Genomic DNA, 17,125 nt, shown 5'->3' with positions numbered 1-17,125 from the left:
TAGACTTGCCAAGCTTCACAAGTTTGTTGCACAATTGCAGCAAGTCTGCATTGCATGACTCTAGATCAACTTTCTTTGCAATCATTCTGCAAGTCTGCTGCAAGTTCTGGTTCAGTTATGTTGTGTAATAGTTGTCCCACCACAGGGGGTCACTGTGGCTGAATTTTCATCATTGCTCCCTGCTGTATGCAACGTTTTTCTTTACCCCTTACACTGCCAAGTCCATACACCGTACGGCCCTACAGAAGTGCCCGCAGGTGGCCAAGTCAGTACGACATACACGACCTCCTTTCTCCCTCTCCTTTATTATTAATCAGCTGTGTTTACTCTTTTTAAATCATAATGACAACGGAAACTACCCAAATGACCCTGATCAAAAGTTTACATACCCTGGTGATTTTGGCCTGATAACATGAACACAAGTTGACACAAAGGGGTTTAAATGGCTATTGAAGGTAACCAACCTCACCTGTGATCTGTTTGCTTGTAATTAGTGTGTGTGTATAAAAGGTCAATGAGTTTCTGGACTTCTGACAGACCCATGCATCTTTCATCCAGTGGTGCACTGACATTTCTGGATTCTGAATCATGGTGAAAGCAAAAGAATTGTCAAAGGATCTGCGGGAAAAGGTAGTTGAACTGTATAAAACAGGAAAGAGATATAAAAAGATATCCGGGGGGGGGGGGCATGGCCTGGCATCGTACCAAGATGGATGAGTAGTTCTGGAGCTCCCGTCCACGAGGCCCAGCAACATCAGCGATCGGCAACCATACGGACCCCCACTGCTGAAAAATAGAGAGATCCTCCAGGAGTGTGTCAGCGACAAGGTCCTGCTCCCCACGGGAGCAGGACACACAGCTCAGCCGACAAATCCCCGATATATATACCTAATTGCCCATAAGACCAGACGCTGGTATAAAAACGTGTCTATATAATTATTCCAATTGGCTCTGCTGAACGCTTATGTGCTATACAAAGCGTCAGGAAGAACTGGATCCTTCATAAAATTCCAGGAAGAGATCATCACAGCCTATCTGTTTGCAGACAGTGCTGTGGCCCAACTTCCCAATGCAAATGTAGTGATTTGGCTGCATGAGAGGCATTTTCTGGATGTCCTCCCTGGTACCCCTGTCAAAAGAATGCCCCAAAGAAGATGTCGTGTCTGTAGAAAATGTGGATATATGCGTGACACCTGCTTTTATTGTCCCTCCTGTCCTGACCAACCTGGTCTCTGCATCGGTGACTGTTTCCGTCGCTACCACACACTAGTGGAGTATTAGCATGTACAGCACGGCACAGTCCTAGGGCACACTATCACACAGGGTCTTGAAAGATGTTAGATGGACTTCACATTTTTAAAGACCCTAAGCTAGAATGTTTATAATTACAATAAAAGTGTAAAAAAAAATTTAAAAAATGAAATTAAAAAAACAACTATTTTTGGCTTTTTTATTTTAATTGTTCTTATCTCTGTCTATTCTCTCTCTATTGTTCTGCTCTGTTTTACTGTATTTTATGCTTAACTGTAATGTTTTATTTGTACTGTGTTTTATCGTGTTTGCTTTGCAGGTTTGTTGACCCGTTATACTGTAATGTTACTGTGTTTTATTGATGACCATTATTTGCTTTGCAGGTATGTCATTCGGCTGTAGCACGGTTTATTTATTTTGACTGCAACAGGGTTTGCTCTCCTGATACGTAAATCCATGACTCCAGCGCTGTAGAAGGTGATTTCACCACCACAGTTAAAAAAAAGCATATATGCCGAAGCATGGGGGGCAGGGGTGGACATTAGGGGCAGATTGCCCCTATGCTTCGACATTTATTTTTTACTCCTTTTTTTTGGCACAGATTGCAATAAAAACAAGTTGTTTTATTGAGTTAATGTTTTGATACTGTGATTTATTGTTACCATTGCTTGCTTTGCAGGTACGCCATTCAGCTGCAGCACTGATTTATTTATTTTGACAGCAACAGGGTTTTCTCTCATGATACGTAAATCAGCGACTCCATCGCTGTAGGAGGTGATTTTACCACCACAGTAAAAAAGAGCATATATGCTGAAGCATAGGAGCAGGTGTGGACATTAGGGACAGATTGCCCCTATGCTTTGGCATATATTTTTATTTACCTTTCTTGGCAGAGAATTCTTCATCCACATCGATTGATGTGAATGAAGGAATCTGTTAGGTTCTTTTTTTCACTCAGCCCATGGGCTGAATGAAAAAAAAAATGGTGCATGTATGCCCATCATTAAAAAGTGGGTGGATGCAGGGTGGTGTTCTAATGGTGGGCATACTACCGATCGATCGATGTGAGTGGAGGAATCTGTTTGGTTCCCTTTTTTTCATTTAACTCACAGGCTGCATGGAAAAAAAAGACTAACACGGACGTACTGGTATGTTGCTGGACTTTGAGTGGTTATACCAGAATGATGCCTGCAGGTTTAGGTCTCATCTTTTGGTATCGTTTTTTCAGCCGGCTGTCAGCTTTCATGTAAAAGCAATCCTAGTGGCTAATTAGATACTAGACTACAGCCGGTGAGCTGATGGGAGATTAGAACGGCTCCAAACATCTCTATGGCCTATGAAACCAGAAGCTACGAGCATTTCATACCTTCAGTTTCGCCGGATATAAACAGCGCCATTGGGAAATTGGGAAATTATCTTATCACACTGATCTTGGTGTGGTCAGATGCTTTAAGGGCAGCGGAGAGATCTAGTGGTTATTGCTCCTGAAAAAAAAACTTGTTTAAAAAAAAAAAATAATCATTTCATTGATACATGTCCCCCAGGGCAATACTTGGACCCCCATACCCCCTTTTATGGCCAATTACTTGCATACAAGCCTGCAAAATGGGCACTTTTGATTTCTTGTGTTCGGCTCTAATAGACTTCAATGGAGTTTTCGGTTTGAGGCAGAACTTTTCCCCTGTTCGGGAGTTCTGTTGTGAATCGAATAGGGGGTGTTTGGCCGATCTCATTTTAGGACACTCCATCTTCCTCTAACTTTGTCATTGGTACCCCAATGTATCATGAAAGCCGAGTCCTCCCCAGCCCCACCCAATAATCAGTCCATCGCGTGGATCACAACAATGTGCCAAACCCAAGCATCAGGTAAACATACATGCTGTATGTCATATGATCATGACAAATTTCTTACCTAGCCAACAAATTGACTTGTAAATTACCAATAACATCAAAAGATCATGTTAGTTTATTTTTACTGCAAAAATATTTCAACTTTACCTGTGAGGAAAGATTTGCCAATTTACACAGAATATTTACCTCATCAGTCAGTAATGTGGCCATAGCTCGTCCAATTTCGTGATATGCTTTAAGCTTGCTTCTTGGACCCAGCAGGATGAAAATAAACCTGTAAAAGCAAACATATGTGATTAAATATACATGTAACTGGTTGGGTGCTGATATTATACTTTTCAAGAGATTAATTTCCCTACCACTAATCACCCCCAACAGCATATAGACAAGGTCAGTTCTATAGCTTTTCATCTAAAGCTTGTGGAGTTGCCATCTTTATCCTTTGTTAAATAGCATGTTTATGCAGCACCTTTCTAGATGGGTGCTAAGATTAGTTAGATTTGGTGCTGGCTCACTGTGTTCAGTGGAGCTGGGTGTGTTTTTTGCTAGGCAAATTTAGCTTGCCTCACTGTAAACCCATGTGGCTCTAATTATTATGTTAGGTCAGTGAAGGCAACCTTTTGAGCATAGTGTGCCAAAAAAAAACTTCACACACTCAATCACAAAAATGAATTTTGATAAACGAAATGCTCTAAACGACTCGAATAACAGTAAGAAATTAATATTGAGCTTTGCGCCTTCACACCTCAGATCCCCCAATTCCTTCACCTTCACACCTCGAATCAGCTCCAATTCCTGAACCTACATACCTCAGATCACAAATTCCGGCACCTTCACACTTCATATCAGCCGTAATTTCTGCATTATCAAACCTCAGATCAAACTCAATTTTTGCAGCTTTAGATCTCAAACAAGCCAAATTACTGCACCTTCCTACCTCAGATCATCCCAATTCTTGTGTCTTCACACCTCAGATCAGCCCCAATTCCTGCAGCTTCACCACTCAGATAACCCCAATTCCTTCACCACTACATCTCACTTCACCCCAATTCTTGCACCTTCACACCCATCTTTAATATTGATTGGACCCTGGGCAAAATTTTCTTGAGGTCCCTCCCATGCAAGTTTGCTCTCCACCCCAACATCCCAAAAAATGAAGACACACATAGACTTATGTATTAAATTGTATTGTAACTGTGCTCTCTGCCCTCATGTTGTAAAGTGCTGCGCAAGCTGCTGGCGCGGTATACATCCTGTATAATAATAATCTCAAACTTTACTAATGTAAACAAAAAGAACTGGTCCACACTCACTGATTGGTCCAGCCTCACTGATTGGTTGCTAGAGGTCACTGCACATCCCTACAGCTCACTGACTAGTTGCTAGAGGTTACTGCATATCATTACCGCTCACTGGTTGCTAGAGGTTACTGCACATCCTTACAGTGGTAAGGATATGCAGTAACCTCTAGCACCCAATCAGTGAGCTGGTTGCTAGAGGTTAATGCGCATCCTTACCACTCACTGATTGGTCGCTAGAGGTTAATGCACATCATTACCGCTTATTGTTTGGTTGCTAGAGGTTACTGCACATTATTACTGCTCACTGATTGGTTTCTAGAGGTTACTACACATTAATGCTCACTGATTGGTTGTTAGAGGTTACTGCACACAATTACCGCTCACTAATTGGTTGCTATAGGTTACTGTGCATCATTACCACTTATTGGTTGCTAGAGATTACAGCACATCATTACAGCTCAGATTTCTAGAGGTTTTAACACATCATTACAGCTCACTGGTTAGTTGCTGAGGTTTACAGCACATCAACTTACAACATCCACAGCTCACCTCTGTCTCCCCACAGCTCACCTGTATACCCCAGCATCCACATCTCACATCTGTACCCCCCCATCTACAGCTCACCTCTGTACCCCCATCTCACCTTTGTACCCTCTCCATTCACAGCTCACGTCCGTACCCCCATTTACAGCTCACGTCTGTACCCCCATTTACAGCTCACCCCTGTACCCCCCAATCTCACCTTTGTACCTCCCATCCAAAGCTCACCTCTGTAGCCTCTAATCCACAGTTCACCTCTGTACCCCCTCTCTAATCCACAGTTCACCTCTGTACCCCCCCATCCACAGCTCACCTCTGTAACCCCCTCTAATTCACAGTTTACCTTTGTACCCCCCATCCACAGCTCACCCCTGTACACCCCCAAACTCACCTTTGTACCTCCCATCCAAAGCTCACCTATGTAGCCTCTCCATTCAGGGCTCACCTCTGTACCACACACTAATCCACAGCTCACCTCTGTACCCCCCATCCACAGCTCACCTCTGTACCCCCCCCCATTCACAGCTCACCTCCTGTACCCTCTCCATTCACAGCTCACCTCTGTAACCCCCCCATTTAGAGCTAACCTCTGTAACTCCCCATTTACAGCTCACCTCTGTACCCCCCTCCCATCCACAGCTCACCTCTGTACCCCTCCCATCCACAGCTCACCTCTGTACCCCCCCTCCCATCCACAGCTCACGTCTGTACCCTCTCCATTCACAGCTCACATCTGTACCCTCTCCATGCACAACTCACATCTGTACCCCTCCCACCCACAGCTCACGTCTGTACCCCCTCCCACCCACAGCTCACCTCTGTACCCCCTCCCATCCACAGCTCACCTCTGTACCCCCTCCCATCCACAGATCACCTCTGTACCCCCTCTCCCATCCACAGCTCACCTCTGTACCCTCTCCATTCACAGCTCACCTCTGTACCCTCTCTATTCACAGCTCACCTCTGCACCCGCCTCCCATCCACAGCTCACCTCTGTACCCCCTCTCCCATCCACAGCTCACCTCTGTACCCCCTCTCCCATCCACAGCTCACCCCTGTACACCCCCAAATTCACCTTTGTACCTCCCATCCAAAGCTCACCTCTGTAGCCTCTCCATTCAGAGCTCACCTCTGTACCCCACACTAATCCACAGCTAACCTCTGTACCCCCCCATCCACAGCTCACCTCTGTACCTCCCCCATTCACAGCTCTCCTTTTGTACCCTCTCCATTCACAGCTCACCTCTGTAACCCCCCCATTTAGAGCTAACCTCTGTAACCCCCCATTTACAGCTTACCTCTGTACCCACCTCCCATCCACAGCTCACCTCTGTACCCCCCCTCCCATCCACAGCTCACGTCTGTACCCTCTCCATTCACAGCTCACGTCTGTACCCTCTCCATGCACAACTCACGTCTGTACCCCTCCCACCCACAGCTCACGTCTGTACCCCCTCCCACCCACAGCTCACCTCTGTACCCCCTCCCATCCACAGCTCACCTCTGTACCCCCTCCCATCCACAGCTCACCTTTGTACCCCCTCCCATCCACAGCTTCCCTCTGTACCCCCATCCACATCTCACCTTGGTACCCCTCTCCATCCACAGCTCACCTCTGTACCCTCTCCATCCACAGCTCACCTTTGTACCCCCCCTCCATCCACAGCTCATCTTTGTACCCCCCAAGCTCACCTCTGTACCACCTCTCCCATCCACAGCTCACCTCTGTACCCCCTCTCCCATCCACAGCTCACCTCTGTACCCCCTCACCCGTCCACAGCTCACCTCTGTACCCTCTCCATTCACAGCTCACCTCTGTACCCTCCTCCCATCCACAGCTCACCTCTGCACCCCCCTCCCATCCACAGCTCACCTCTGTACCCCCTCTCCCATCCACAGCTCACCTCTGTACCCCCCCAATATTGCCTCTGTACCCTCATCCACAGCTCATCTTTGTACCCTCCTCCCATCCACAGCTCACCTCTGTAACCCCTATCCACAGCTCACCGCTGTACCCTCCATCCACAGCTCACCTCTGTACCCCCAAATCTCACCTCTGTACTCCCCATCCACAGCTCATATTTGTACCCTCCTCCCATCCACAGCTCACCTCTGTACACTCTCATCCACAGCTCACCTCTATACCCCCCAATATCGCCTCTGTACCCCCCATATTGCCTCTGTAACCCCATCCACAACTCCCCTCTGTACCCCCCCATCCACAGCTCACCTCTGAAGCCCCCTTTCACAGCTCACCTATCTACCCCCCATCCACAGCTCATCTTTGTACCCTCCTCCCATCCAGAGCTCACCTCTCTACCCCTCATCCACAGCTCACCTCTGCACCCCCAAATCTCACCTCTGTACCCCCTTATAAACAGCTCACCTCTGTACCCATCTCCCATCTATGGCTCACCTCTGTACCCCCCCAAAAATCGCCTCTTTACCCCATCCACAGCTCATCTCTGTACCCCCCCAATCTCGCCTCTGTACCCCCCATCTACAGCTCATCTTTGTACCCTCCTCCCATCCACAGCCTATCTCTGTACCCCCAATTTCACCTCTGTACCCCCTCTCCCATCCACAGCTAACTTCTGTCCCCTCACAAACTTGCCTTTGTACCCCCTCCCATCCACAGCTTATCTCGGTACCCCCCAATCTCACCTCTGTACCCCCCATCCATAGCTCACCTCTGTACCCTCTCATCCACAGCTCACGTCTGTACCCCCTACATCCACATCTCACGTCTGTACCCCCCATTCACAGCTCACCTCTGTACACCCCATCCACAGCTCATCTTTGTACCCTCCTCCCATCCACAGCTTACCTCTGTACCCCTCATCCACAGCTCATCTTTGTACCCTCCTCCCATCCACAGCTAACCTCTGTACCCTCTCATCTGCAGCTCACCTCTGTACCCCCCAATATCACCTCTGTACCCCCCATATTGCTTCAGTAACCCCATCCACAACTCACCTCTGTACCCCCCATCCACAGCTCACCTATGTACCCCCCATCCACAGCTCATCTTTGTACCCTCCTCCCATCCACAGCTTACCTCTGTACCCACTCATCCACAGCTCACCTCTGTATCCCCCAATATTGCCTCTGTACCCCCTGCCATTCACAGCTCACCTCTGTACCCCCCCCCATCTCATCTTTTGTACCTCCCATCCACAGCTCATCCCTGTACCCTCTCCATTCAGAGCTCACCTCTGCAGCCACCATTTACAGCTAACCTCTGTAATCCCCCTATCCACAGCTCACCTCTGTATCCCCCTCCAATCCACAGCTCACCTCTGAACCCTCTCAATTCACACCTCCCCTCTGTACCCCCCTATCCACAGATCACCTCTGTACCCCCCAAGCTCACCTCTGTACCCCCTCCCATCCACAGCTCACCTCTGTACCCCCTTCCCATCCACAGCTCACCTCCGTACCCCCCTCCCATCCACAGCTCACCTCTGTACCCCCCATCCACTGCTCACCTCTGTACCCCCCATCCACAGCTCACCTCTGCACCCACCCATTCACAGCTCAGATCTGTACCCCCTCCAATCCACTCCAATCTCACCACTGTATCCCCCCATCCACAGCTCACCTCTGTACCCTCCCTCCCATCCACAGCTCACCTCTCTACCCTCTTCATTCATAGCTCACCTCTGTACACCCCCCCATTTTCAGCTCACCCCTGTACTCCCCTTCCCATCCACAGCTCAACTCTGTACCTCCCCATCCAAAGATCCCCTCTGTACCTCCCCATCCACAGCTCACCTCTGTACACCCTCCTCCGCAGCTCACCCCTTTACCCCCCAATATCTATCCTCCTTCATTTACAGCTCACCTCTGTACCCCTCTCCCATCTACGGCTCACCTCTGTACCCCCTCCAATATCGCCTCTGTACCTCATCCACAGCTCACCTCTGTACTCCCTATCTCGCCTCTGTACCCCCTCCCATCCACAGCTCACCTCTGTACCCCTATCCACAGCTCATCTCTGTACCCTCTCATCCACAGCTCACCTCTGTACCCTCTTATGCTCAGCTCACCTCTGTACCCCCCAATATCGCCTCTGTACCCCCATCCACAGCTCATCTCTGTACCCCCCCATCCACAGCTCACCTCTGTACCCCCTCAATATTGCCTCTGTAACCCCATCCACAGCTCAGCTCTGTACCCCCCATCCACAGCTCACCTCTGTACCCCCTAATCTCACCTCTGTACCCCCTCATCCACAGCACACCTCTGTACCCCTCTCCCAACCACGGCTCATCTCTGTACACCCTAATCTCAGCTCTGTACTCCCCATCCACAGCTCGCCTCTGTACCCCCTCTCTCATCCACAGCTCACCTCTGTACCCTCTCATCCGCAGCTCACCTCTGTACCCCACCAATATCGCCTCTGTACCCCCCATATTGCCTCTGGAACCCCATCCACAACTCACCTCTGTACCCCCCCATCCACAGCTCACCCATGTACCCCCCATCCACAGCTCATCTTTGTACCCTCCTCCCATCCACAGCTCACCTCTGTACCCTCCATCCACAGCTCACCTCTGTACCCCAAATCTCACCTCAGTACCCCCTCATCCACAGCTCACCTCTGTACCCCTCTCCCATCCACGGCTCACCTCTGTACCCCCCCAATCTCGCCTCTGTACCCCCCCATCCACAGCTCATCTTTGTACCCTCCTCCCATCCACAGCTTATCTCTGTACCCCACAATCTAAACTCTATACCCCCCATCCACAGCTCACCTCTGTACCCACTCTCCCATCCACAGCTCACTTCTGTACCCTCGTAAACTTGCCTTTGTACCCCCCTCCCGTCCACAGCTCATCTCTGTACCCCCCATCTCACCTCTGTACCCCCCTCCCAGCCACAGCTCACCTCTGTGCCCTCCTCCCATCCACAGTTCACCTCTGTACCCCCATCCACAGCTCACTTCTGTACCCTCTCATCCACAGCTCACCTCTGTACCCTCTCATCCACAGCTCACCTCTGTACCCCCCCAATATCGCCTCTGTACCACCATCCACAGCTCATCTCTGTACCCCCCATCCACAGCTCACCTCTGTACCCCCCAATATTCCCTCTGTACCCCCCATATTGCCTCTGTAACCCCATCCACAACTCACCTCTGTACCTCCCATGCACAGCTCATCTTTGTAACCTCCTCCCATCCACAGCTCACCTCTGTACCCCAAATATCACCTCAGTACCCCCTCTTCCACAGCTCACCTCTGTACCCCTCTCCCATCCACGGCTCACCTCTGTACCCCCCCAATATTGCCTCTGTACCCCATCCACAGCTCATCTCTGTACCCCCCAATCTCGCCTCTGTACCCCCCATCCACAGCTCATCTTTGTACCCTCCTCCCAACCACAGCTTATCTCTGTACCCCACAATCTCACCTCTATACCCCCCATCCACAGCTCACCTCTGTACCCCCTCTGCCATCCACAGCTCACTTCTGTACCCTCGCAAACTTGCCTTTGTACCCCCCTCCCGTCCACAGCTCATCTCTGTACCCCCCCAATTTCACCTCTGTACCCCCCATCCACTGCTCACCTCTGTACCCCCATCTCGCCTCTGTACCCCCCTCCCATCCACAGCTCACCTCTGTACCCCCCTCCCATCCACAGCTCACCTCCATACCCCCCCCATCCATAGCTCACCTCTGTTCCCTCCTATCCACAGCTCACCTCTGCACCCACCCATTCACAGCTCACATCTGTACCCCCTCCTATCCACTCCAATCTCACCACTGTATCCCCCCATCCACAGCTCACCTCTGTACCCTCCCTCCCATCCACAGCTCACCTCTCTACCCTCTTCAATCATAGCTCACCTCTGTACATCCTCCCCATTTACAGCCCACCCCTGTACTCCCCTCCCCATCCACAGATCCCCTCTGTACCTCCCCATCCACAGCTCACCTCTGTACACCCTCATCCGCAGCTCACCCCTTTACCCCCCAATATCGGTACCCCTTCATCCACAGCTAACCTCTGTACCCCCTCCAATATCACCTCTGTATCTCATCCAAGGCTCACTTCTGTACCCCACCAATCTCACCTCTGTACCTCCCATCCACAGCTCATCTTTGTATCCTCCTCCCATCCACAGCTTATCTCTGTACCCCCCAATCTCACCTCTGTACCCCCCATCCACAACTCACCTCTGTACCCACTCTCCCATCCACAGCTCACTTCTGTACCCTCGTAAACTTGCCTTTGTACCCCCCTCCCGTCCACAGCTCATCTCTGTACCCCCCCCAATTTCACCTCTGTACCCCCCATCCACTGCTCACCTCTGCACCCCTATCCACAGCTCACCTATGTACCCCCCATCCACAGCTCACCTCTGTACCCCCCATCTCACCTCTGTACCCCCCTCCCAGCCACAGCTCACCTCTGTGCCCTCCTCCCATCCACAGTTCACCTCTGTACCCCCATCCACAGCTCACTTCTGTACCCTCTCATCCACAGCTCACCTCTGTACCCTCTCATCCACAGCTCACCTCTGTACCCTCTCATCCACAGCTCACCTCTGTACCCCCCCAATATCGCCTCTGTACCACCATCCACAGCTCATCTCTGTACCCCCCATCCACAGCTCACCTCTGTACCCCCCAATATTCCCTCTGTACCCCCATATTGCCTCTGTAACCCCATCCACAACTCACCTCTGTACCCCCCATACACAGGTCATCTTTGTAACCTCCTCCCATCCACAGCTCACCTCTGTACCCCAAATCTCACCTCAGTACCCCCTCTTCCACAGCTCACCTCTGTACCCCTCTCCCATCCACGGCTCACTTCTGTACCACCCCAATATTGCCTCTGTACCCCATCCACAGCTCATCTCTGTACCCCCCAATCTCGCCTCTGTACCCCCCATCCACAGCTCATCTTTGTACCCTCCTCCCAACCACAGCTTATCTCTGTACCCCACAATCTCACCTCTATACCCCCCATCCACAGCTCACTTCTGTACCCTTGCAAACTTGCCTTTGTACCCCCCTCCCGTCCACAGCTCATCTCTGTACCCCCCCCAAATTTCACCTCTGTACCCCCATCCACTGCTTACTTCTGTAACCACCGTCCACAGCTCACCTCTGTACCCCCCATCTTGCCTCTGTACCCCCCTCCCATCCACAGCTCACCTCTGTACCCCCATCCACAGCTCACCTCTGTACCCTCTAATCCACAGCTCACCTCTGTACCCTCACAAACTTGCCTTTGTACCCCCTCCCATCCACAGCTCATCTCTGTACCCCCCCAAATTTCACCTCTGTACCCCCATCCACTGCTTACTTCTGTAACCACCGTCCACAGCTCACCTCTGTACCCCCCATCTTGCCTCTGTACCCCCCTCCCATCCACAGCTCACCTCTGTACCCCCATCCACAGCTCACCTCTGTACCCTCTCATCCACAGCTCACCTCTGTACCCTCTTATCCTCAGCTCACCTCTGTACCCCCCCAATATCGCCTCTGTACGCCCATCCACAGCTCATCTCTGTACCCCCCCATCCTCAGCTCACCTCTGTACCCCCCCAATATTGCCTCTGTAACCCTATCCACAGCTCAGCTCTGTACCCCCCATCCAAAGCTCACCTCTGTACACCGTAATCTCACATCTGTACCCCTCCATCCACAGCTCACCTCGGTACCCCCAAATCTCACCTCTGTACCCCCTCTCTTATCCGCAGCACACCTCTATACCCCTCTCCCAACCACGGCTCATCTCTGTACACCCTAATCTCAGCTCTGTACCCCCCATCCACAGCTCGCCCCTGTACCCCCTCTCTCATCCACAGCTCACCTCTGTACCCTCTCATCCGCAGCTCACCTCTGTACCCCTCCAATATCACCTCTGTACCCCCCCATATTGCCTCTGGAACCACATCCACACCTCACCTCTGTACGCCCCCATCCACAGCTCACCCATGTACCCCCCCATCCACAGCTCACCCATGTACCCCCCATCCACAGCTCATCTTTGTACCCTCCTCCCATCCACAGCTCACCTCTGTACCCTCCATCCACAGCTCACCTCTGTACCCCAAATCTCACCTCAGTACCCCCTCATCCACAGCTCACCTCTGTACCCCTCTCCCATCCACGGCTCACCTCTGTACCCCCCCAATCTCGCCTCTGTACCCCCCATCCACAGCTCATCTTTGTACCCTCCTCCCATCCACAGCTTATCTCTGTATCCCACAATCTCAACTCTATATCCCCCATCCACAGCTCACCTCTGTACCACCTCTCCCATCCACAGCTCACTTCTGTACCCTTGTAAACTTGCCTTTGTACCCCCCTTCCGTCCACAGCTCATCTCTGTACCCCCCATCCACTGCTCACCTCTGTACCCCTATCCACAGCTCACCTATGTACCCCCCATCCACAGCTCACCTCTGTACCCCCCATCTCGCCTCTGTACCCCCCTCCCAGCCACAGCTCACCTCTGTACCCTCCTCCCATCCACAGCTCCCCTCTGTATCCCCATCCACAGCTCACTTCTGTACCCTCTCATCCACAGCTCACCTCTGTTCCCTCTTATCCACAGCTCACCTCTGTACCCTCTCATCCACAGCTCACCTCTGTACCCTTTCATCCTCAGCTCACCTCTGTACCCCCCCAATATCGCCTCTGTACCACCATCCACAGCTCATCTCTGTACCCCCCATCCACAGCTCACCTCTGTTCCCCCCAATATTGGCTCTGTACCCCCCATATTGCCTCTGTAACCCCATCCACAATTCACCTCTGTACCCCCCATCCACAGCTCACCTCTGTACCCCCTCTCACCCACAGCTCACCTCTGTACCCCCCTCTCATCCACAGCTCACCTCTGTACCCCCCTCCCATCCACAGCTCACCTCTGTACCCCCCTCCCATCCACAGCTCACCTCTGTACCCCCCTCCCATCCACAGCTCACCTCTGTACCCTCTCCCACCCACAGCTCACCTCTGTACCCCCTCCCATCCACAGCTCACCTCTGTACCCCCCTCCCATCCACAGCTCACCTCTTTACCCCCCTCCCATCCACAGCTCACCTCTGTACCCCCCTCCCATCCACAGCTCACCTCTGTACCCCCCTCCCATCCACAGCTCACCTCTGTACCCCCTCTCCCATCCACAGCTCACTTCTGTACCCTCGTAAACTTGCCTTTGTATCCCCCTCCCGTCAACAGCTCATTTCTGTACCCCCCCCCCCAATTTCACCTCTGTACCCCCCATCCACTGCTCACCTCTGTACCCCCCTCCCAGCCACGGCTCACCTCTGTACCCTCCTCCCATCCACAGCTCACCTCTGTACCCCCATCCACAGCTCACTTCTGTACCCTCTCATCCACAGCTCACCTCTGTACCCTCTCATCCACAGCTCACCTCTGTACCCTCTCATCCACAGCTCACCTCTGTACCCTCTCATTCTCAGCTCACCTCTGTACCCCCCCAATATCGCCTCTGTACCACCATCAACAGCTCATCTCTGTACCCCCCATCCACAGCTCACCTCTGTACCCCTCAATATTGCCTCTGTACCCCCCATATTGCCCCTGTAACCCCATCCACAACTCACCTCTGTACCCACCATCCACAGCTCATCTTTGTAACCTTCTCCCATCCACAGCTCACCTCTGTACCCCAAATCTCACCTCAGTACCCCCTCATCCACAACTCACCTCTGTACCCCTCTCCCATCCACGGCTCACCTCTGTACCCCCCCAATATTGCCTCTGTACCCCATCCACAGCTCATCTCTGTACCCCCCCATCTCGCCTCTGTACCCCCCATCCACAGCTCATCTTTGTACCCTCCTCCCAACCACAGCTTATCTCTGTACCCCACAATCTCACCTCTATACCCCCCATCCACAGCTCACCTCTGTACCCCCTCTCCCATCCACAGCTCATTTCTGTACCCTCGCAAACTTGCCTTTGTACCCCCCTCCCATCCATAGCTCATCTCTGTACCCCCCCAATTTCACCTCTGTACCCCCCATCTACTGCTCACCTCTGTACCCCCATCCACAGCTCACCACTGTACCCCCATCTCGCCTCTGTACCCCCCTCCCATCCACAGCTCACCTCTGAACCCCCCTCCCATCCACAGCTCACCTCTGAACCCCCCTCCCATTCACAGCTCACATCTGTACCCCCTCCTATCCACTCCAATCTCACCACTGTATCCCCCCATCCACAGCTCACCTCTGTACCCTCCCTCCCATCCACAGCTCACCTCTCTACCCTCTTCAATCATAGCTCACCTCTGTACATCCCCCCCCCATTTACAGCTCACCCCTGTACTCCCCTCCCCATCCACAGATCTCCTCTGTACCCCCCATCCACAGCTCACCTCTGTACACCCTCATCCGCAGCTCACCCCTTTACCCCCCAATATCGGTACCCCTTCATCCACAGCTCATCTCTGTACCCCTCTCCCATCCACGGCTCACCTCTGTACCCCCTCCAATATCGCCTCTGTATCTCATCCAAGGCTCACTTCTGTACCCCCCCAATATCACCTCTGTACCCCTCATCCACAGCTCATCTTTGTACCCTCCTCCCATCCACAGCTTATCTCTGTACCCCCCAATCTCACCTCTGTACCCCCCATCCAAAGCTCACCTCTGTACCTCCTCTCCCATCCACAGCTCACTTCTGTACCCTCACAAACTTGCCTTTGTACCCCCTCCCATCCACAGCTCATCTCTGTACCCCCCCAAATTTCACCTCTGTACCCCCATCCACTGCTTACTTCTGTACCCACCGTCCACAGCTCACCTCTGTACCCTCCCTCCCATCCACAGCTCACCTCTCTACCCTCTTCAATCATAGCTTACCTCTGTACATCCCCCCCATTTACAGCTCACCCCTGTACTCCCCTTCCCATCCACAGATCCCCTCTGTACCTCCCCATCCACAGCTCACCTCTGTACACCCTCATCTGCAGCTCACCCCTTTACCCCCCAATATCGGTACCCCTTCATCCACAGCTCACCTCTGTACCCCTCTCCCATCCTTGGCTCACCTCTGTACCCCCTCCAATATCGCCTCTGTATCTCATCCAAGGCTCACTTCTGTACCCCCCAATCTCACCTCTGTACCCCCCATCCACAGCTAATCTTTGTACCCTCTGTTGTGGAAAATTTTATATTAATGTATTGTCATAAGTCTCCCAGTGTGTGTTCAATCACAGCCCGCTCTAATAGCTGACTGGGGCAGACCAACGCTGGTTGAGATCTGTTTGGTAGTGAAAAGCTTTTTGGGGATGTAGAGAAATGTTTGTGGAGTGGGGACATGTCCGCCAGCTAAAGGCCCCTGTGCGATGCACAGAACGATCGTCTGGTGGGGATGTGTTCGCTCTGCAAAGACATTATCGGTTTACGAGTGTGCTCTCATGCTGCCCCTGTGTGCCTGATCAACACATTTGTGGCCCAATGAGTGTACGCCTGCCGATAATCTCTCGTCCACCAAGACAATAAGACCCCACATCTCACCTCTAGGCTGGGAAGCCTGAAATAATAAAAAAAAAAAACGATCCTGGCTTCGATCGTAGCGGTGAGTCGGTAGAAGCGTGGGGGGGGGACATCCCCTCTCGCCTCCCGTAAGAACGATCAAGCAGTGGAACAGCCGCTATGATCATTCCTATGGTGTAGGGAATCGCCGGCTGAAAAAGCTGATATCTGAATGATGCCTGTAGCTGCACCCATCATTCAGATATCCCCGCACAAAGTCAAGGACATTGTATGACGGCCGGCGGGCGGGAAGTGGTTAAAACGCTTTTTTTTTTTTAACACAAAGTTGTCCATTTATACAATATTTCTACCACATAACATGTACGTACCAAAAATGACACCCCAAAATAGATTCTCCTGCTCCTCCTGAGTACGGCGATACCACATGTGTGAGACTTCCACAGCCTGGCCACATACAGAGGGCGAGTACAGCTGAGCATGGCTCAGCATGGCAGGGTATGGCGGGGTATTGCGGAGTATGGCAGGGTATTGTGGGGTATGGCGGAGTATGGCGGGGTATGGCGGAGTATGGCGGGGTATGGCGGAGTATGGCGGGGTATGGTGGAGTATGGCGGGGTATGGCGGAGTATGGTGGGGTATGGCGGAGTATGGCGGAGTATGGCGGGGGCATGGCAGAGTATGGCGGGGG

General features: G+C 51.9%; 1 protein-coding gene across 1 annotated transcript in view; it reads right to left on the bottom strand.

Annotated features, from left to right (window-relative positions):
* The window catches only part of LOC141132416 (electrogenic sodium bicarbonate cotransporter 1-like), an 890,811-nt gene that overhangs the window by 588,079 nt on the left and 285,607 nt on the right, over positions 1-17,125 (bottom strand). The window contains exon 6 of the mRNA XM_073620775.1: positions 3,289-3,376. Within this exon, the coding sequence (XP_073476876.1) occupies positions 3,289-3,376 (88 nt within the window). The remainder of the gene's footprint in view (positions 1-3,288; positions 3,377-17,125) is intronic.

Source organism: Aquarana catesbeiana, linkage group LG03 (genome assembly GCF_042186555.1).
Source record: "Aquarana catesbeiana isolate 2022-GZ linkage group LG03, ASM4218655v1, whole genome shotgun sequence".
NCBI lineage: Eukaryota > Metazoa > Chordata > Amphibia > Anura > Ranidae > Aquarana > Aquarana catesbeiana.
The sequence above is the reverse complement of the archived record's forward strand: the minus strand, read 5'-3'. Positions and strand labels throughout refer to the sequence as shown.